This window comes from Anomaloglossus baeobatrachus, chromosome 3 (assembly GCF_048569485.1).
Source record: "Anomaloglossus baeobatrachus isolate aAnoBae1 chromosome 3, aAnoBae1.hap1, whole genome shotgun sequence".
In the NCBI taxonomy this organism is placed as follows: domain Eukaryota; kingdom Metazoa; phylum Chordata; class Amphibia; order Anura; family Aromobatidae; genus Anomaloglossus; species Anomaloglossus baeobatrachus.
The window spans coordinates 573,142,975-573,165,253 of NC_134355.1; the positions used below are offsets into that span (position 1 = coordinate 573,142,975).

A 22,279-nucleotide genomic window follows, 5' to 3' on the forward strand; every position below is an offset into this window, starting at 1 on the left:
ACCTCAGCGCTGCCTGTATACCCACAAAACTGTTATGCACCCCTACTCCTCCTCACCACAGCAGACCTGACACATTTATCACAGATCACTCTTATCGCACACAAATTAAAGCTATAGTCGCTGGTGCAGCACCTTAAACACGTGGAAAGCTTCAAATTGGATGTTGCGGCTCTTGTCACGTAGCAAATTCATCATCAGCTTTAGGTTTTCCGGTTTACTGATATACTTTGTCATAATCGTGAAATTGTGTCGATCCAAGAGAAGTTCCCCAAGTAGCTGCATGGGAGAACGAAGAAATGTGATTACTTAAGGGCATGGCATGTGAGGGTGTACATTATTTTCGGCTTCAGTCACCCAACAGCTATCGTACCCATCCAAATTCACTGGCACCCTGCTGAAGCAATATAAAACACCAGTCAGCACAACAGTTGTTCGGGACCCCCAATTTTTGTGATTTTGGATATTCTAGCTGAGGAGTCCCATTGAAGGTACATTTATTACCTCTCCTGTTGATAAGCGATAAATATCACCTGTTTTAAAAAAAAACTCACTTTCAATCTGTAGAAGCCGTTCTGCAGCGCCCCATGCTCGTCAGGTATCATGACTGTACCCACTAATTACAACAGGTATCTGTAGTATGAATGCAACTGCAGGAAGGTCTCAGAAGCAGCAATGACAGGCCCTGCACAATCCCCGAAATCCTAGTATTAGACTACAGATGAAAGGTAAATTGACGAACAAGAGCTTCATGAAAAGTCAGGACTCAGCTTTATATCCAGAAATAAAATAACCCCTTTCTATGAACGCCAATTTTGTCTTTTGAGCTTTCTTTCTCATCCTCCATCTTTTTCCAAAAGCCAGAACTAATACTTTTCCATCGACATGAGGGCTTGTTTTTTTACGGGACGAGTGCTTGTCCTTTGCATAATGACCTGGACTTCCTATCGATATTCTGGGTGACACACAATATTTTGATCTCATTTTGTTGTATTTTATAGAGAAGTATAGCGCCAAATAAAAAAAATAAAAAACTAAGATGTTTTTTCTTCTTTACGAGGTCTACAGTTTGGGTTAATTAATTTCATATTTTAACATATCTTACATTTTTACATATGAGGAAACAAAGTATGTTTATTTTTAATTTTAATAATTTTTTATATTTTACTTTATTTGTTAGTCTCCTCATGGGACTTGCCCTGCGAGACTATATTGCAGGATATAGAAAAAGAACATTCTTCTATACCTCACAATCGGGTTTCGGGGGTCAATAGGAGCCGTTGCACATGGATGACCATCAATAGCATCATTTGAATACTGCAGTCAGTGATTGACAGCAGAGTTTCAGTGGTTAAACTGCAGCGATCAGAGCAAACTCTAGCTGCTGCTATTACATGCTGGATATGTAACACAACGGGCAGCAAAGCTCCCAAGTTCGCTTCCCATATGGGGGCCCGACATGTCAGGAGAGGGTTAAATACTGCAGAATAGACTGATTGGTCAATCATGACTAACAAATAGTTCTGTAAGGGCATGTGCACATGATCAGTAGACCCTGCTACCTAGACCCAGTGTGAGCCCTCCTATGGAGACACGAGTGTTGTCCAAAGGAAAACGCAGCTGCTGATGATCAGGGTTTTGTGGACGTTCTCGGTGTTCTCCCACTGAAAACACTCGCGTCTCCGCAGCATTGACATGCTGCAGCTCTGGAAGCCGCACCGCAGGTCAGTTTACACTATGGAAAAACAGTCCCATCCACTTGTACTGAACAACGCAGCATTTTGGAAGCAGTGAAAACACGTTGCGTCCAAAATGCTGCAAACACTGATCAGGTGCACATACCCTACGGCTATGTGCGCACGTAGCGTTCTATCCCTGCAGAAATTTCTGCAGCGATTTGAACAGCACACGTGCACTTCAAATCGCTGCAGAAAGTCCGTAATGAAAAAAAAAAGCCGATTGCATGCGCTCTGAGTGCAGCCCCTCCCATAGACAGAGCGGGGGCTTCATGCAGAGCGCAGGAAAGAAGTGACATGTCACTTCTTAGAATGCGCGCTTCGGGCAGCAGCCGAAGCGCTGCGCTCTGAAACGCCACGTGCGCACGTCTCCTGCATAATCTTCATAGATTATGCTGGGGACGCAGGACGCATGCAGTTACGCTGCGGTGCAGATCGCAGCGTAGCTGCATGAAATACGCACACGTGCGCACATAGCTTAAGGCTCTGTTCACACTTCTATTTTCCAGTTTGTTATTTAGGAACAGACAATGGTATTAACGTGTAAGCCAGATCCAAGGTATAACTAAAAACACAAAAAGAAGCAGAGGGGACCCATTGATTATGGGACTGTCTGGATTCTATTTGCCAATTTTTGGGGGTTTTTTTTTATAATAAAAAAAAAAAAAAAAAGAACCCAGAAATATCCCATAAAAATCAATTCAGTTTACACAAGATCTATTTTTTACATTAATTCCATTTGTCTGTTTCTATAAAAAAAAAAACAAAAAAAAAAAACAAAACAAGAAACTGAATTACAAGAACGCAAGAGGGGATATAGCTTTCCTAGTACAAAACCAAAATATGCGAAAAATAAAAAAAAAAACACTGTCTAATAATGGTGACAGCAAACTTTAATTTCTCAAGCTAGCCTGTGGAAAGTCCGGGTTACCGGCATACCTTCAGCGACTGTCTCTTTGTCACATAGTTTTCGGAGTGCAACAGTTTCTCATATTCACTGAAGAACTGGTAGAGAAAAAAAAAAAGAATAATAAAATAAGGAACTGCCAAGGTACAAGAGAGTGTGAATGCAAGAAATAAATCCAAACACATGAAAAATGCACAAATAAACCGATAAATAATTGAAAAAACAAACTAACTGCATCTTACCCGGTCATAATGCTGTTCCAAAAATTCGGCACTCAGAAGTTTATGTCTAGTCAATAGGTCCTGATGAAGGAAAATAGGGAAGTGCATAAATAAGTGAATAGTCTGGATTGGAACGGCCAATAAAAAGGCACGGGTCACCATTAACATCTAATATGTCAGAGAACAAGATTCATGGCCTCAACTATTGCTCGAGCCTCGAGTCTGAATTTCTCATTGACGGTCATACTTCCAACAATGAGAAAATGCAATGGTTCTTCCCCAGAATGTGGCGTCCCCTTCATTAAATGGGCACATTGCTGTATATTTGGTAGTGGCTGTGCCTGGTGTTGCATCCCAATCCCATTCACGTGGACGGGACTGAGCAGCCGTAAGCTGCAATACCAGGCACAGCCACTAGAAAACGTATAGAGCGTTGCCTGGTAAACAATGATGGGGACCAACAAGAAATGCGTCCCACCCAGTAATCAGAAGAGGTGCCAGGAGGGCCTGTAATATTAAATCCCATTCGGCTTTAAGTTTGCTGTGTTGGAGGTAGAAATCAGACCTTGTGAGGCCTTTACATCGTCATCTGGCTCCCTTTGTTACCAACTTCCCCACTGCACTCTATGGTCTATCAATAGCCTGATATTTGTCTTGTCAAGCCATTTTCACCCAAGCTTTACAAAAATGTCCTTGGTTCTGCTACAAACCCTAAATAACAAAATAGTAGAGCCAAATTTCTGAATTCTTTTCAAGTGAACCAATCACCAGGATTTGTGTATATAACCTAAGCCAGTGCTATACTGGCACTATCAGGCTGATTCTATACATACCTATAGTGGTCAGCTCCGATGTATAGGTTTTGAAATCCAAGAAAGTAAAGTTTATAAAATCAGCAGCTTCGTAAGTGACAGCAGCTGAGGATCAGATAATATCTTGGGTGAGTATCCATAGTTATCCCCTCCCCCTGTTAGAATTAGCATAAGTATTATACCATCGATTTAATATTTGACTTGCAGGACCTGTGTGAGGTCATACCCATGTGACCAGAAGAGGCGGGGCCTCAGCCAACAGAAAAATGTTGCTTCCTGGTATCAGCTTTGTTGGCTGAGGCCCCGCCTCTTCTGGTCACATGGGTATAACCTCACAGGTCCTGCAAGTCAAATATTAAATATATGGTATAATACTTATGCTAATTCTAACAAGGGGGGGATAACTATGCATCCCCCCCCCACAGATATTATCTGATCCTTAGCTGCTGTCACTCAACAAGCAGCTAATTTTATAAACTTTACTTTCTTCCATTTCAAAACCTAAACATCCGAGCTGACCACTACAGGTATGTATAGAATCAGCCTGGTAGTGCCAGTATAGCACTGGCTTTAGGTTATATACGAAAACCCTGGTGATTGGTTCCCTTTAATGTTGATGGGGAGTCCAACCTCCATAAACTAAAACTTACATTTGGAAGTTAGTGGTTATAAGAGGAGATTTCAAGGAAAGCTTTACCTAGTAGACACATTAATCGGGTTTCTCTCAGATAAAATAACCTCTTTCACATGGCAGTCAAGGGTTCAGCTCATCATCTCCTGGGACCTACACCCCTAAAAGCAGCGGGTTCTGCTAGCGACAGCCTCCATCATGAAGGCATTTTCAAAAATGTAATATTACATGCTGGCGGATCAGACGAACCTAGGTTTTGTGAAATATAAGGCTGGCTCATTATCGGCCATCTGTCTCAGACGAGCCCCTGCCATGACTGCTACACGCAACCATAGGACATTTGGACAGAAGGTAACAGAGGGGTTTCCTGTTCCGGACCCTCATCTCTTGACCAGAGTGAAAAGCAGCTCTGACCTGGCCTGGCCTGCCGCATTACTTCATTTCTCCTGCAGTGGCGCTACAGAATAACGTTACATATTTTTAGCAGATAATTTTACATGTGATTGCTTCTGGGGAAGAAGATGAAGCAGACAAATCAAGGAGAAGCTGATCTGCTCCCGTTAACAAATAGGGATTGTATCTCTTAAGTAATAGAATGTTACCTTAAATGTAGCGAAGGCATCAGAAGCGATATCAAACGTTGACATCTCTACGTATCGGAAGAAGTCATAGAACTGCTCAGACCACAATATAATCTTGGCAAGCGGCTCGTGCCTAATACATTCTCGCAGCATGATTCCACAATTCAAAGCAATTTCTGGGGACTCATACCTATTAATGAGAGAAATTAGCTACTATAAAAATCAGATAACTGAGGGTGCACACACTAATAGGAACCAGCCCCGAATTACTGATCACACGCCCAATCCATTACATGTGCTCCCGGTTAACCCCGTTCTCACACAAGTCAAAATAACACACACTATGTTGGGTCCCAATATGTATGGAGGAGCCCAGGAGCTGAGCCTGCAACATAACAGGTTAAATGCAAAACATTATGTGTGGTGAAAAGCTAACACTGCACAACACCCTTAAACACCCTCCCCACTGTCACACATGGTGGTGGCAGCATCATGCTGTGAGGAGGCTTTTTTTTCAGCAGGGGCAGGAAAGCTGGATTAGGCTAAATACATGGTAATCTTGGAGTCAAACGTATTAGGGGTACTTTGCACACTACGACATCGCAACTGCGATGTTGGTGGGGTCAAATCGAAAGTGACGCACTTCCGGCGCCGCTGTCGATATCGTAGTGTGTAAAGCGTTTTTGATACGATTAACGAGCGCAAAAGAGTCGTAATCGTAGCATCGGTGTAGTGTCCAACATTTTCATAATTACGCGGCAGCGACGGTACAATATTGTTCTTTGTTCCCCTGCGGCAGCAAACATCGCTGTGTGAGAAGCCGATGGAGCGAGGAACATCAGCTTACCCACGTCACCGCGGCTCACGCCGGTTATGCGGAAGGACGGAGGTGGGCGGGATGTTTACGTCCCGCTCATCTCCGCGCCTCAGCTTCTATTGGCCGCCTGCCGTGTGATGTCGCTGTGACGCCGCACGACCCGCCTCCTTAGGAAGGAGGAGGGTCGCCGGCCGATCACAAGATATCGCTGCTGTGACGGGGGCAGGAACTATCGCGCTCGGCATCGCAAGCATCGGCTTGTGATGTCGTAGTGTGCAAAGTACCCCTTAGAGGCTCCAACACACTTGAGACTGAGGCATAGGTTCACCTGCCAGCAAGACAACAACCCTAAACACGTCAACAATTCTAAACATACTGCTAGTTAGGGTATATGCACACGTTCAGTGTTTGCAGCAGAAAAATCTGCTGCAAACACTGATGTGTTGGCAGAAAAAAATAGAGCATCGAATACATGCGTTTTTTTATGCAATTTTTCCCATTCATTGATATTGCTGAGATCTGCACCACAAATGCTGAAATGGACATGCTGCAAAATTTACAAGGAAAAAATAAACAACATCTCATTTATTTTGCTGGGACTAGAAAATCCTTCAAGTCTTGTAACATATCTGCGCAGAAAACAATGCATCAATTAACACAATGCATCAGGCGACAAAACTGCAACGTGTGCACAGGTCCTTGCTGTGGAATGGTTTAGATCAAAGCAGATCCATGTGTGTGAATGGCCCAGTCACAGTCCAGACCTGAATCCCATTGAGAATCTGTGGCAAGACTTGAGAATCCTTCTCTGCTCATTTCCACCAGTTACCCACTGCTCCATTACATATCATCAATTCAGTATTTGCCCCATCCCACCGTATGTCCTGTCCACACCTTATCTTAAAAACAGACATTTCGCTCTGTGAGTAACTGCATGCAATTAACTGTTATATTAAGTAAAGTATCTCCATAACATATAGGTTTTTACCCTTTCAACAGCATGAAGAGAATATTCTGCTGGGTGCATATATATTCCACTGTCGGGGTTCGCGTGCCAATCTGCCTTCGTAAAATATTGTTGAAGATCTGAGCCACGTCCTTCTTGCCCTGGAAGGAATACACTGTAAGCTTTGGTCAAGCAAAATCTAAAGGTGTGTTTAGATTAGCCACAAATCTGTATTAATATGTGCAAATCAGACAGACAAATGAGCAAAATGCTGATTTTCCTAGTGAGTGGATCGTTTTTGCTGGCATAAAACTAATTGCTGTGTAAAGAGGCCAGTAAATGAGCATTGATTCACTTATATGTCCATGGAAGAGAAAACTGATGCAGACAGCTTCTCCATACTGTGTTTCTCCAAAAAGAAGTCCAAAAGGCTCCAAAAGATGCACTACGGCTTATTTTCAGGGGACGTCTTATTTTTGTATTGGCATCAGGTGAATAGGTCACCTGGGAATGAAAAATGAATATTCACTCCCTTCCCCCACCTACCCCTTTGTGTCAGCATCAGTGATTGGACTGTGTTAATTGCAAATTAATATTCAGCCCTTTTCCCGCCCATAATCCTGCCTACCCCTATGTGCCGGGTGTCAGGGATTCACTCAAAAGGCCGTATTACTGGCCGAGAATCGCAGAGGCTGGTGGCTCTCCTCCCCTGAGCACGACCGCTACATAGAAATACAAGCTGACACGCTCGGGTCAGTAGAGCCGCCGGTGCGAGCATCACGCTACTATCCTTGAGCAGGAATATGGCCGTAATAGTGAATCAATGACACAGCACAGAGGGGAGGGCATGAATATTGGCAGAAGGGGGTGAATATTCCTTTACAATTAACACACGTTCCAATCACTGATGCTGCCGCAGAGGGATGAGCGGAGGAAGGGAGGAAACTCATTACATTAACTAACCGGCATGTGACTACAAAGACTAACCGGCATGTGACTACAAAGACTAACCGGCATGTGACTATAAAGACTAACCGGCATGTGACTATAAAGCGCCAGGACCTAGACAAAACACAAAGGGGCAACGTACACCAATAAAAGGTACATATCTTGAAAGGGCGGTCCAAACCCTATTTCAGGATACTATTAGTATGATGAACTGAAACTGGGGCTAATACTATAAGCATACCCCAAAAAGGCTGAAAAATCCTGGACCTATTTTGATGGTAGGTCTTATTTTCAGGGAAACATAGTAAAAGCTGACTTATTCTATATCTAGATGAAAAATTACAGTATCGCAGTATTCCTTTCTCTAATACCTTTCGGCCGGTCATGGATAAGGCAGTCTAAATTTACTATAAAAGTACATTATATGGTCTGCGGTGTTAATAATTGGAGGACATTTTTTGGATTATAAGATGCACTTTTCCTCCCAAAATATATTTAGCTTATCAGGGGGTTGTGCAGAGGGGTAAAAGGAGACAGGGGTAATACTATGTGGTGTGCTGTCAGCGCTGCTGGTGTGTGCAACTCTGCTCGGCACTCGCCTGCTCCGTTCTGCTCGGCACTCGCCTGCTCCGTTCTGCCCGGCACTCGCCTGCTCCGTTCTGCCCGGCACTCGCCTGCTCCGTTCTGCCCGGCACTCGCCTGCTCCGTTCTGCCCGGCACTCGCCTGCTCCGTTCTGCCCGGCACTCGCCTGCTCCGTTCTGCTCGGCACTCGCCTGCTCCGTTCTGCTCGGCACTCGCCTGCTCCGTTCTGCTCGGCACTCGCCTGCTCCGTTCTGCTCGGCACTCGCCTGCTCCGTTCTGCTCGGCACTCGCCTGCTCCGTTCTGCTCGGCACTCGCCTGCTCCGTTCTGCTCGGCACTCGCCTGCTCCGTTCTGCTCGGCACTCGCCTGCTCCGTTCTGCTCGGCACTCGCCTGCTCCGTTCTGCTCGGCACTCGCCTGCTCCGTTCTGCTCGGCGTGCGGTCATTCTAAAGAAATCGGCGGTCATGGTTTCAAATAATAGCGTCTAGGGTCAGCGCGTGCGCAGATTGAGCTCTCAGCTGCGCACGCACAGACTCTGACCACCATTAATTGAAGCGCTCGCCGCCATCTTTAGAATGGCTGGTGACTCACCGCCCCCCGCACACAGCAGCCGCGTCACCGGCCCCGCACAGAGCAGAGCGGCGTCACCGGCCCCGCACAGAGCAGAGCGGCGTCACCGGCCCCGCACAGAGCAGAGCGGCGTCACCGGCCCCGCACAGAGCAGCACCCGCAGTGAGTATCTGGGCCCCCCTCTATACTACTCGCACTATTGCAGTACTCTTGTACCGCCCCTGCCTCCTGTAACCCCCACTCAGCTGCTGCCCCCTCTCCCTGGTAAGACACCACCAGATTACAAAACGGACCCTATATTATATATATATATATATATATATATATATATATATATATATATATTTATTTTTTTTTTTACCCTTATTTTCCGTCCAAATTTGGGAGGCGTCTTATAATCCAGTGCATCTTATAAAACGAAAAATATAGTAATACCCAGTTTAAACAGACAGACCGCGTAATGATACGCACACAAAACAAATTAATGGTCTGTTCAGTACGCATAGCCTACGACTGTTGTCGCCAACACAGCTATGGTTTACACAGGATGATACGCTGCCAAAAACGATCTTTTAAGAAAAACTGGAGAAAACATATGCCTTAGAAATAAAATTATTTCTATACTCACCTGTCTCCAGCGCTGCAGTCTCCAGCGCTGCTGTCACTTGCTTCCGGGCCCGCTCATTTATGCTCATGAATATTCACTGCACTGAGGACCGGAAGCAGCAGCACCAGCAGCGGGGACAGCAGCACACTCTGGACACACACACACACACCACAGACCGTGCCAAACGTGTGTATTTTGCACAGATGTGTGAAAGAGGCCTAAGGCTGTGCGATGCGCAGAGAACAAATCTGTATGTGTCCAATACAAGCCATCACTGGAATTTTCTGTGTAAAAATGAACTTGTACAAAAAAAAAAAAAGTATTACTTTGATCTGTGAATTGCATTGGTACCTCAAAGTCTATGAGCTGGAGGTCGGCCACTAAAGTGCCAAGAAGGCCGCTGTTGTACAGTTCCTGAGCGAGCTGAGCCACGGCTTCAGTCTGAGGTTCCTTCTCATTTGTCCCATAAAGGATCTCCTTCATAGCCACCAGGTTTTTGGATACTTCTTCAGTTGCCTGGGAAAAAAGAGAACAAGAAATGATGCCACTTGTACAGAACACCTCTTTGATGGCGCAATAAGGAGCATTATTGGGTAGGCCACAGTTGGCACGAATACCCGGCACCACAGGTTTCACCTAGACGACTTCTGTAGACAAACCATGCAGACCAAGACCCACTATTACACAAATAGGACAACGTCTCGAATGCAGAAATCCTGTGGATTAGGTGATAAGGAGAACCTGTTAACAGCAGTATCACTATAATCTGGAGATCCAGTGTTAGCACTCAACATGTTACATACACTGAAAACACAGAAATGGCAGCACAAAAGCCGATTATTATAAAACATGGAAGGTTTGTGATTTGCTCAGCACCAATATGCAGATAGGACAATGAAATATTAGTGTAGAAGGGATTTTCAAGTTTAGGAAACCCATTTCATAAACCTTTAGATCTAAAAAGGTAACATTTCTCCTTCCAGTATAAGGAGACTTGTAAACCATGCAATGCTCCTAGGGGAAATTACAGGGAATCTGTCACCAGATTTTTGCAACCCAATATGAGAGCAGCATCATATAGCAACAGACACCCTGATTCCAGCGAGGTGTCACTCACTGGGCTGCTTACTGCAGTTTTGATTTTATCAGCCAAAGATCATCATTAGAGGACTAGTAAACCTGCGGCCATGTAATCCTCCATATTCATGAGCTCTGTATAACCTTGTCCCCAACACAGATTGTCAGCTTTCTGGCCATGTACACAGAAAGCTGCCAACCAGTGGTGTGGGCGGGGTTATACAGTGCATAGAATTCAGAAAAATGGTTGATTTGCAGCAGATAAAACTGTGGTTTTATCAAAATGACAGCAAGCAGCCCAGTAAGTGACACGTCGCTTGAATCAGGGTCTCTGCCCCTACATTATGCTACTTTTAAATAGGGTAGAAAAAACAAAAAACAAAAACAAACGGTGACAAATTCCCTTTAAATATACAAATCGCCAGACAGAAAGAGGACTTGAATTTTAGTGCCACCTAATGGGAGTAACCATGCTTAAAATCAATATCGTACCTGGTCACATGACTTGGGATAAAAGCCAGACCAGATACTCTATTTCCAGACACATGTTTCGGCATATTTGCCCATCTTCTGTGTAAAGCAAGAGATCTGATTTGTCGTGATGATTAAAAGCTTCTGACTGAAGTCTAAAAGGGTGCTTTACACGCTGCGACATTGCTAGCGATGTCGAGCGCGATAGCACCCGCCCCCAGTCGTTCGTGCGACATTTGGTGCTCGCTGCCGTAGCGAACATTATCGCTACGGCAGCGTCACATGCACATACCTGTGCAGCGACGTCGCTGTGACCGCCGAACAATTCCTCCTTCAAGGGGGAGGTGCGTTCGGCGTCACAGCGACGTCACTAAGCGGCCGGCCAATAGAAGCAGAGGGGCGGAGATGAGCAGCTAGAACATCCCGCCCACCTTCTCCCATCCTCATTGCCGGTGGACGCAGGTAAGGAGATGTTCGACGCTCCCGCAGTGTCACACATAGCGATGTGTGCTGCCGCAGGAACGACGAACAACATTGTACCTGTGGCAGCAGCGATATTAAGGAAAGGAGCAACGTGTCAACGATCACCGGTTTTAACGATTTTTCAATCGTTGATAGTCGCTCCTTGGTTTCACACGCTGCGATGTCGCTAACAGCGCCGGATGTGCGTCACTAACGACGTGACCCCGACGATATATCGGTAGCGATGTCGCAGCGTGTAAAGCACCCTTAAGGGTATGTGCCCATGATCAAGACTCGCGTTCAGAACGCAGCGAGTCCTGACCGGTGGGCCGCATGTCAGGAGAACGCAGGAGACTGCAGTTGCTCGTGCCCACGATGAGGGTTCAGTGCGCTGCGGTCACTCGCTTGTGTTCTCCCTACGGAGGAGCGTGCGATTCCGCAGCAAACAATTGACATGCTGCGGTCTGGAAAGAAGAACCGTAGGTCAGTGTTTGCTGCGGAAAAAGAAAGCATAGTGGGCACGGGATTTCTACGAATCCCATCCACTATGCTTGTACTTACACTGCAGCGGTTTGGACACAGCTGAAGCAGGCTGCGTCCAAAATGCTGGAAACGCTGATCGTGGGCATACACCCTAAGATTTGGCTTTCATACTAATTCATGTGGCAAGGCTTGTTAAAGAGCCAATTTTGACTTTCAGCCTTGTTACGTCCAGTAAGTGGCACTAGAGGTCAAGTACTCTTGCCTGAAGAGAAAATTTGCAGATGTACCCCTTTAAAAATTCTTAAGGCCGCTTTACACTCAACGACATCGCTAACGCGAGGTCGTTGGGATCACGGTATTCGTGAAGCACATCCGTTCTCGTTAGCGACGTCGTTGCGTGTGACACGTACAAGCGACCGCTATCAAAAATACTTACCTTATCGTTGATCGTTGACACGCTGTCCAGTTCCCAAATATCGTTGCTGTTGCAGGTCATTATGTGTGACACCGCAGGAACGAGGAACCACATCGTATTTGCGGCCGCCCGGAATGAGGAAGGAATGAGGTGGGCGGGATGTTCGTCCCGCTCATCTCCACTTCTATTGGGCAGCCGCTTAGGGACATCGCTGTGACGCCGAACGAACCGCCCCCTTAGAAAGGAGGCAGTTCGCTTGTCACAGCGACGTCGCTAGGCAGATAAGTAGTGTGACGGGTGCGGGCGATGTTGTGCGCCACGGGCAGCGATTTGCCCGTGACGCACAACCGATGGGGGCGGGTACGCACGCTAGCGATCTCGCTAGTGAGAACGCTGCATGTAAAGCGGCCTTAAGTCTTTCACCTTTTGTAGCATCCTCATGTCTTCACCAGAGAGAAGAGCAGCTATAAAGCCCCATACACAGACTAATGTTGGCCAAACCCATCATCATCATCATCAGTGTATTCAACAGATTGTTGAAAGTGTATGGGGGCATGGGCCGACTGGTGGTCGGAGAAGATGTTGATCGCAATTGCCCGAATTTCAACTGCTGATTGCATTGTTCTCTCGGTGAGAAACCGATGACCAACATTTCCGTTAGGGATTTTCTCATGGAAAACGCAGGACCGCTGAACCAAACAAGCGCTTCTGTGTGTGGGGTAGATGGCTGCAAGCCAAAACATCTACTGAGCATGGTGAAGATAGCGCTGGTGGATCGGCCTTATCCTGCATTACTCAGAAAAGCACTACAGGTGAACCCAACACTTACTGCCAGCTCTCCCACCGAGTACAGCTGACCCCAGCAGATGGACACTGAGCAGCTTAATGGCTATGCTCAAGTGTGTGAATAGGTAAAATGGCAAAGTGTTTGTAAATGCAAGAGACTTTCCAAATTGTTATTAAAGATGCTTTCTGTTCTCAAGAACAGAGTGATTTCTAAAAATGTACATCCTTGCTTAGGTTTCTGGCCATTGCTCCAGTCAAGCAGCAGTGTCTTTATAAGTGCAGTGTTGCAAGCTCTTTCTAATAGATCTTGTAAGCGCTACTCTGAAGTTGGCAAGATCACTGGAATGTGTGGCTAGCTCCAGGTCCTGGCCAGCGTCAGCATCCTTGCATGCAGCAGAGTCAAAGCTGCCCGTTTGCAGGGCTGGAAAGCCAATAAACTGGATCAATGCTGCGACAATGACGCTGGTCTGAACCTTTAATCAAGCTAAAGCCCCATCACCGGGAAGCCTGGAGAGCGATGCGCTTCTGCCAAAGAGGAAACAAGCCATTTAATGTTAAGGAACCTTGCTTTCCAAAACCCCTCTCTAGGGGTATATGCACAGATTGTCATTTAGACACCGGTCCATTGCTTTAGGAAAGCCCCGGTGGTCGTTTCCATGCGGCGGCTTCACCAGTAGCTGTGCCATCGTTCTTACAGTGGCTCCGCCGCTGGCATCTCTGATTCTATACTGTTAAATATAAAGCCTGGGCAGCTTCTTAGTGGAAACCGCCCGAAGAATGACCCAGTCACTTCTTTTTCACGCTTCATAGTTTCCAAATCTTGAAGAGGCTAAAAGAAGTGACAAGTGAAAACATGTGCACAGCAATGTCATCTTTACATTGCTGTGCAGTAAATGTATTTGATGAGCGGCAAAAGCCCCTTTTATTTCAGGCAGAATCCAATTGAAAAAGACGTGGTGAGCGAACACCCTGACAGATGAACCCTTTAATGTGGTTCGTTCCACGCTATATTTTTAAACTTGAAGGGGTGGTTCACTACGCTGAAATAGTGGCCACATCTCTGTAAAACTGATAGGGAAGGATTTTTCTAAATGGCTTGTTCAGCAAATTCTGCCTCTGAGCGGTGCTACTGCGGTCTGCTCATTCCCATAAAGTGACCCCCGGGCTCCATGACCTCTAAAATCTGCTAATGTCATGTCAGCTTCCAGATGACCTGACATCACCGAGCCCGGCCACAGTCTTCCTGAGTGACTGGGCTGTAGGCGGAGTTTCGCCGCTCATCACAGCTCAGCATCTCTCCTGATGCAGTGTTCTGCAGCGAAAGATAGAGCGTGCGAGATGCTGGGCTATGACGAGCGGTGAAACTCCACCCACAGCCCAGTCACTCAGGAGCCTGGGGCCGGCCTCGGTGATGTCAGGTCAACCGGAAGTTGATGTGACATCACTGGATCTCAAAGGTTACGCAGTCAGGGGGGGCTACTTCATGGGGATGAGCAGACCGCAATAGTGCCGCTCTAGGCAGAATTGGCTGAACAAGGAATTTAGAAAAATAAGTCCCTATCAGTTTTACAGGGATGTGGTCACTACTGCAGAGTAGTAAACCACCCCTTTAACTGTGAGAAATCGCTATGGCTGTGACAAAAAACAAAAAAAAAAATTATTTATCACAGAAATCAATCCCTTCTTGCTTCAGCGCTGCAGCACCCAATGATCTCTACTGGACCAGAGGTGATGATGTCCGGACCACCAATTTGACATTATCGGGCGGCATGGTGGCTCAGTGGTTAGCACTGCAGTCTTGCAGCGCTGGGGTCCTGGGTTCAAATCCCACCAAGGACACCATCAGCAAAGAGTTTGTATGTTCTCCCTGTGTTTGCGTGGGTTTCCTCCGGGGTCTCCGGTTTCCTCCCACACTCCAAAAGACATACAGATAGGGACTCTAGATTGTGAGCCCCAATGGGGACGCGCTGTGGAATTAATAGCGCTATGTAAATTAATAAAACTATTATCATCATCATCTCTACCGAACCAGCAGAGATCATAAGAGCAGCAAAAATAAAGCGAGGGGTGAATTCCAGAGCTATGTATGGCATATTTGCTTCTTTATACTATAGGACAAAGTTGCAAAGAAATTAGATATATATATATATATACACTTAGAAAAAAAACAAATAATAGTTCAGAAACTTGCTGGACATGACCCAAACTGCAGAAGGGCTGTATAATAAGCATAATAATGGCATCCATTATCCAGCTTATATCAGTGACTGCTGCACACCATTTCTGTGTTTTGAGGTTCATCACGTTGGGGGCCTCTCAGAAGACCCCCGCATACATACAGACATTATTCTACACAATGTATCGGACACACAGACATGGCATTAGTTGATTGTCCCGTTCAGAGGTTAGTAACGCCATCACAGTGAGGGTGTCCTCCACCAGAAGATCCTACAAAGAAAAGGCACACATATTAACCGATAAAACTGCAGTTCTCTCCATCTTCTGCTTCCCAAAGGAGTTCCTTTTGGATTTAGGCCATGGCACTTTCTTTGGGTCCTTGTTCCTGCTGCTAATGTGCAAGTCATCGGTGGCATACGTGGAAAGGGAGATGTTTGAGCCAGATGAGGGATGGGTAAGAGAATTGGTTTGGAGGGTGGGGGAGCTGAAGGTTTGAGGTAATAGAAACTGCAAAATCAAACGGCACAAGAAAGCAATATATAAAACGCACATGTAACAGCCAGAAGAGCAAAGGTGAAGAGTCACAGGCATCACTGCCAATAACGTATCCTACTAGAACACTAAGCCAAGAAGCAATTGGGAAAAAAAACATTATTTGTGATATTATTTTGGGACTTTATAGTAAACGCAGAAGCTCAAACAGGTTCATCCCCTCTTTCCCCACCAAAGTGGCAGGAGTGAGCTCACCTGATGTCTATAGTGGAGCAAGAGGATGAAGGTTTCTGCTACAGCAAGCCTCCTCCCAGCTGGTGAACATAGGGGATCACACTTAAGACTAGTTTGACATATCCGACTTTTCGCCGGTTTGACGGATGCGGCGCACGCCAGTACCGTATGATACAGTACAGTGACAGCTCCGCAACTTCCGGGTCACATGCTCCGGTCACATGACAGCATGTGACCTGCGCTTGTTGCACTGCCAGTCTACTGTATACACTGTACTGGAGTGCGCTGCATCCGTCAAACCAGCAAAAAGCCAGATATGTGAAACTAGCCTTAATAACACAAGAGTTCTCTACCCAGCTTCATATACTTAATCAAATACAATATATACATTGTGCACTTTTAAAAGCTAAGACCAGTCATGTTCAATATGGAATGTTTGCATAAAGGTTCCTTGCTAGAAGTATCGGGCAATCTCGTGCGTTCACCAGAAATGAGAAGTGCAGCTGTAGGCGAGTACTGCTTGGCGTATCATTAGCCTCCTCACAAAGCGGACATTGCTGCATAGATGTGTGCTGTGCAGTATGCAAGTCATAGCGGAGCACCAACTATACGACCACTATGTGGCCCAATCCAAATAATTTAATTAAACCCCATGGCTGCAGATAGAAAGATGAAATCTGGCTGAACGTCATGCAGTCTCCAATGACAAAAGGGCCCCTAATAAATAGCTCATTGACAAAGCACAACCTGCTGCTATTACTAGAAGTCAGTTGGCAAGATTTCAATCTGTTTCAATCTTCTCCAATTGACCTTAAAGGGAGCCTGTCAGGTGCAATATGCAGCCAGAGCCACGAGCAGTTCTGTGTATAGTGCTAATCCCTGCCTAACCGTCCCTGTATACACTAGCATAGATAAAGAGATCTTTAGAAAAAGTATTTCTAAACGTTCTTTATCTTATGCTAATGAGCGCAGGGACTAGTCCCAAGTGCATTACTGCCGAAGCTGTGAAGTGCATACAGTGTTCACTGTGACCGCTGATCTGAATGCCGGGCAATTCCGGTCATGCACACTATGAAGCTGGGTGTACGAGACCCGGCTTCAAAGAGGTCTACTGCACATGACCGGAAGTGCCGGGACTTCCGATCAGCAGTCACAGGTACATGCATCACCATATTTTATATATGTATTTGATGTATGCCTGTTTGTAAGTGCTATGTGGGGGCTCCTCCTGTATACAAGGGGGCTATCTGGGGGCTCACACTGCATATAGGGACCTTTTGGGGAGCTCATGCTGTATATACGGAAGTATGTAGGGGCTCACATTTATAGGAGGCTATGTAAGGGTTCATCCTGTGTATAAGGGGACTATCTGGGGGTAACATTGTATATGGCAGGCAATGTGAAAGCTCATGTTGTATATAGGGGACCATGTTGGTGCTCACACTGTATATAAGGGGCTATTAGGGCTCATACTATAAAAAGGGGAGCTGTGTGGGCTCTACTGTATATAGGGGGATGTAAGCATATTTAATTCAGCTCAATATTAAGTGATATAAAATAATTATAATAAATATTAACCCCTTCACGACCGGCCGATTTTTCGCTTTCCGGTTGTTTTTTTTCGCCATTCTTTTTCTGAGAGACATAACTTTTTTATTTTTCAGTCAATATGGTCATGTGAGGGCTCATTTTTTGCGGAACGAGCTGTACTTTTAAATGAAACCATACGTTTTACCATATAGTGTACTGTAAAATGGCAAAAAAATTCCAAATGCAGAAAAATTGCAAAAAAAGTGCGATAGCACTATTGTCTTTGAGATATTTTATTCACTATATGGTAAAACTGATGTGTGGGTGTGATGCCTCAGATCAGTGCGAGTTTGTAGACACCAAAGATGTATAGGTTTACTTTTATATAAGGGGTTAAAAAAAAACGGAAGTTTGACCAAAAAAATTGGCGCACGTTTTACGCCATATTCCGTGACCCGTAGCGCTCTCATTTTTTGGGATCTAGGGCTCAGTGATGGCTTATTTTTTGCGTCTCGAGCTGACGTTTTTAACGGTACCATTTTTGCGCAGATGCTACGTTTTGATCGCCTCTTATAGCATTTTGCGTAAAAGTTGTGGCGACAAAAAAACGTCGTTTTGGCATTTGGAATTTTTTTTGCTGCTACGCCGTCTACTGATCAGATTAATTGATTTTATATTTTGATAGATCGGGCGTTTCTGAACGCGGCGATACCAAATGTGTGTATATTTTTTATTTTTTTAACCCTTTAATTTTCAATGGGGCGTGATTTGAACTTTTAGGTTTTTTTTTTTTTTTTTTAATTTTTTAAAACTTTTCTTTTAACTTTTTTTTTTTTATTTTACTAGTCCCCCTAGGGGGCTATTGCGATCAGCAATCCGATCGCTCTGCACTATCTGCTGATCACAGCTATACAGCTGTAAACAGCAGATACGCTCTCTTTTGCTGTGCCGCTGGCACAGCGAAAGTGAAAGCAATTCATGTGTAGTACAGGAGTCATCACATGACCCTGTGCTACCATGACAACTAACGGAAGTCACGTGATCGCATCACGTGACTTCCGGTATCGGGCGGTAAGTAAAAGTTTACTGCGATCGCGCTTATAATGGCGCTGTCACATATGGACAGCGCCATTTAAGGGGTTAAACGGCACGATCAGATAACGATTCTGCTCGTGCCTAGCAGGCACACATCTCAGCTGTGAAAATCAGCTGAAATGTGTGCCGATCGCAGCATGCTGCCGCCAGCAGACAACGAGCAGTAACATTATGACCGCTAGGACGTAATTTTACAGCCCGCAGTCGTTAAGGGGTTAAAATTGTAAGTCAATATTGAGCAGAATTAATTTCAGCTTATTGGCTTGGACCTCCATAACCGTCACTGTCGCTCATGTAGCCCCTGCTCTATTATGTATAGAGGCTAACATAAGGGGAGAAAAAAAAGAGAATTTTGTTTACTTACCGTAAATTCTTTTTCTTATAGTTCCGTATTGGCAGACCCAAACCATGGGTGTATAGCTACTGCCTCCGGAGGACACACAAAGTACTACACTCAAACGTGTAGCTCCTCCCTCCGGGCTATATACACCCCCTGGATGACAATCTACCCAGTTCAGTGCAAAAGCTGAAGGAGGACATCCAACCATAAGTAGAGATAGAGTAAAACTCGGAATAACCGTAACTCTGACTACTAACAACAGCCGGTGAAACACACGGAACAAAAAAACTGCCAACAGGCAACAGGGAGGGTGCTGGGTCTCCCATGTCGGAACTATAAGAAAAAGAATTTACGGTAAGTAAACAAAATTCTCTTTTTCTTTATCGTTCCTTATGGGAGACCCAAACCATGGGACGTTCCAAAGCAGTCCATGGGTGGGAATAAACCAACTGAGAAGTAGGCAAAACCTAACTTCACAAATGGGCGACAGCCGCCTGAAGAATGCGTCTGCCCAAGCTCGCATCTGCCGAAGCATGAGCATGCACTTGGTAGTGCTTCGAAAAAGTGTGCAGACTGGACCACGTGGCAGCCTGACAAACCTGCTGAGCCGTAGCCTGGTGCCTGAAAGCCCAGGAGGCACCGACAGCTCTGGTCGAGTGCGCCTTAATCCCTGGCGGGGGAGGCGCCTGAGAACACTGGTAGGCATCGGTGATAGCCGACCTGATCCAACGAGCTAGGGTCGGTTTAGAAGCAGCGAGACCCTTGCGCTGACCAGTGATAAGCACAAAAAGTGAGGTGCACCGCCTAAAAACGGCAGTGCGTGACACATAGATTCGGAGCGCCCGCACCAAATCCAAGGTATGCAACGCCTTTTCAAAGCGATGCACAGGGGCCGGACAAAGAGAAGGCAATGAAATGTCCTGGTTAAGGTGGAAAGGAGACACCACCTTAGGGAGAAAGTCCGGAGACGGACGAAGAACCACCTTGTCTTGGTGAAACACCAAAAAAGGTGACTCCGAAGAGAGCGCAGCCAAATCAGAGACTCTCCTGAGAGAAGTTATGGCTACTAGAAAAACAACTTTCTGTGAAAGTCGAAACAAGGGAACCTCCCTGAGCGGTTCAAAGGGGGGTTTTTGTAAGGCCGTGAGGACCAGATTAAGGTCCCAGGGATCCAAGGGCCTCCGGTAAGGAGGAATGATGTGAGATGCGCCCTGCATGAAAGTGCGCACCTGAGCCAGTCGGGCGATACGCCGCTGGAACAATACCGACAGAGCCAACACCTGTCCCTTGAGGGAATTGAGGGACAGTCCTAGCTGTAGACCGGACTGTAGAAAAGACAGGATGGTCGGCAAGGAGAACGGCCAAGGGGCATGGTCGGAAGAGCGACACCAGGACAGGAAAATCCTCCAAGTCCTGTGGTAAATCTTGGCCGAGGAAGACTTCCGAGCCTGAGTCATGGTGGAGATGACCTCAGAGGGAATGCCTGAAGCCGTTAGGATCCAGGACTCAAGAGCCACGCCGTCAATCTGAGAGCCGCAGAATTCTGGCGGAAGAACGGACCTTGAGAGAGAAGGTCTGGGCGGTCCGGGAGATGCCACGGCACCTCTACGGACAGACGGAGCAGGTCTGGGTACCAAGCTCGCCTGGGCCAGTCCGGAGCAATGAGTATGACTCGACGGCCCTCCATTCTGATCTTGCGCAGAACCCTGGGCAAGAGCGCTAGAGGGGGAAACACATAGGCCAGACGGAACTGAGACCAATCTTGAACCAGTGCGTCTGCTGCGAAGGCTTGAGGATCGTGGGAGCGAGCCACGTAAACCGGAACCTTGTTGTTGTGCCGGGATGCCATTAGGTCCACTTCCGGAGTGCCCCACTTGCGGCAGATTGATCTGAACACTGACGGGTGCAGGGCCCACTCGCCGCTGTCCACGGTTTGACGGCTGAGATAATCGGCCTCCCAGTTTTCCACGCCTGGGATGTGGACTGCTGATATGGTGGACTTGGGAGTCCTCCGTCCACTGGAGGATTCGTTGAACCTCCAACATCGCCAGACGGCTGTGAGTCCCGCCCTGGTGATTGATGTAGGCAACAGCTGTCGCGTTGTCCGACTGAACTCGAATGTGCTTGCCCGCCAACAGGTGGTGAAAGGCTAGGAGAGCTAGAAACACAGCTCTGATCTCCAGCACATTGATCGAGAGGGCTGATTCGGACGGAGTCCAAGTGCCCTGAGCTCGGTGATGGAGAAATACTGCTCCCCAACCGGAGAGGCTGGCATCCGTGGTGAGGATCACCCAGGACGGAGTCAGGAAGGAGCGGCCCTGGGACAGAGAGAGAGGCCGAAGCCACCACTGAAGGGAGCTCCTGGTCTGTGACGACAGAGCCACCTGCCTGTGCAAGGAAGAGATCCGCTTGTCCCAACAGCGGAGAATGTCCAGCTGCAGGGGACGCAGATGGAACTGAGCAAAGGGAACCGCTTCCATGGACGCCACCATCTGACCCAGCACCTGCATGAGGTGTCTGATGGAATGACGGCGGTGCCTCAGCAGAGAGCGCACCGCCAGACGAAGGGACTGCTGTTTGACTAAGGGCAACTTGACAAGTGCCGGCAGAGTCTCGAATTGCATCCCTAGGTACAAAAGCACCTGGGTCGGGATCAGAGTGGACTTGGGCAGGTTGACAAGCCACCCGAACTGAACTAGCGTGGCGAGAGTGAGAGAGACACTCCGCTGGCAGTCTGCACTGGATGAGGCCTTGACTAGAAGGTCGTCCAGGTAAGGAATCACTGCCAACCCCTGGAGGTGCAGGACCGCAACCACTGCTGCCATGACCTTGGTGAATACTCGAGGGGCCGTGGCTAAGCCGAAGGGGAGAGCCACGAATTGAAAATGTTCCTCTCCGATCGCAAAGCGTAGCCAACGCTGGTGTGAAACCGCAATAGGCACATGCAGATAGGCATCTCTGATGTCGATGGATGCCAGAAAATCTCCTTGGGTCATTGATGCAATGACCGATCTCAGAGATTCCATGCAAAAGTGCCGCACCTGAACATGCTTGTTGAGAAGCTTGAGGTCCAGGATGGGTCGGAAGGAACCGTCCTTTTTGGGGACTAGAAAGAGGTTTGAGTAGAAACCGCTGAACCGTTCCCGGGCGGGAACCGGAACAATTACACCGTTGGCCTGCAGGGATGCCACGGCCTGAGAGAAGGCGGCGGCTTTGGAGCAGGGGGGGTGGACAGAAAAAATCTGTTTGGCGGGCTTGAAGAAAATTCTATCCTGTAGCCGTGGGAGATGATATCCCGCACCCACTGATCGGAGACGTGTTGCAACCACACGTCGCCAAAGTGGGAGAGCCTGCCACCGA

General features: G+C 46.8%; 1 protein-coding gene across 2 annotated transcripts in view; it reads right to left on the bottom strand.

Moving 5' to 3' along the window:
• CAB39 (calcium binding protein 39) overlaps positions 1-22,279 on the bottom strand; it is a 75,334-nt gene that overhangs the window by 4,010 nt on the left and 49,045 nt on the right. For both annotated transcript variants that reach the window (XM_075340954.1, XM_075340953.1), the window contains 6 exons: positions 9,708-9,872; positions 6,691-6,809; positions 4,907-5,075; positions 2,883-2,942; positions 2,673-2,738; positions 133-276 (listed from right to left, as the gene is read on the bottom strand). In XM_075340954.1, coding sequence (XP_075197069.1) covers positions 133-276; positions 2,673-2,738; positions 2,883-2,942; positions 4,907-5,075; positions 6,691-6,809; positions 9,708-9,872 — 723 coding nt within the window. The remainder of the gene's footprint in view (positions 1-132; positions 277-2,672; positions 2,739-2,882; positions 2,943-4,906; positions 5,076-6,690; positions 6,810-9,707; positions 9,873-22,279) is intronic.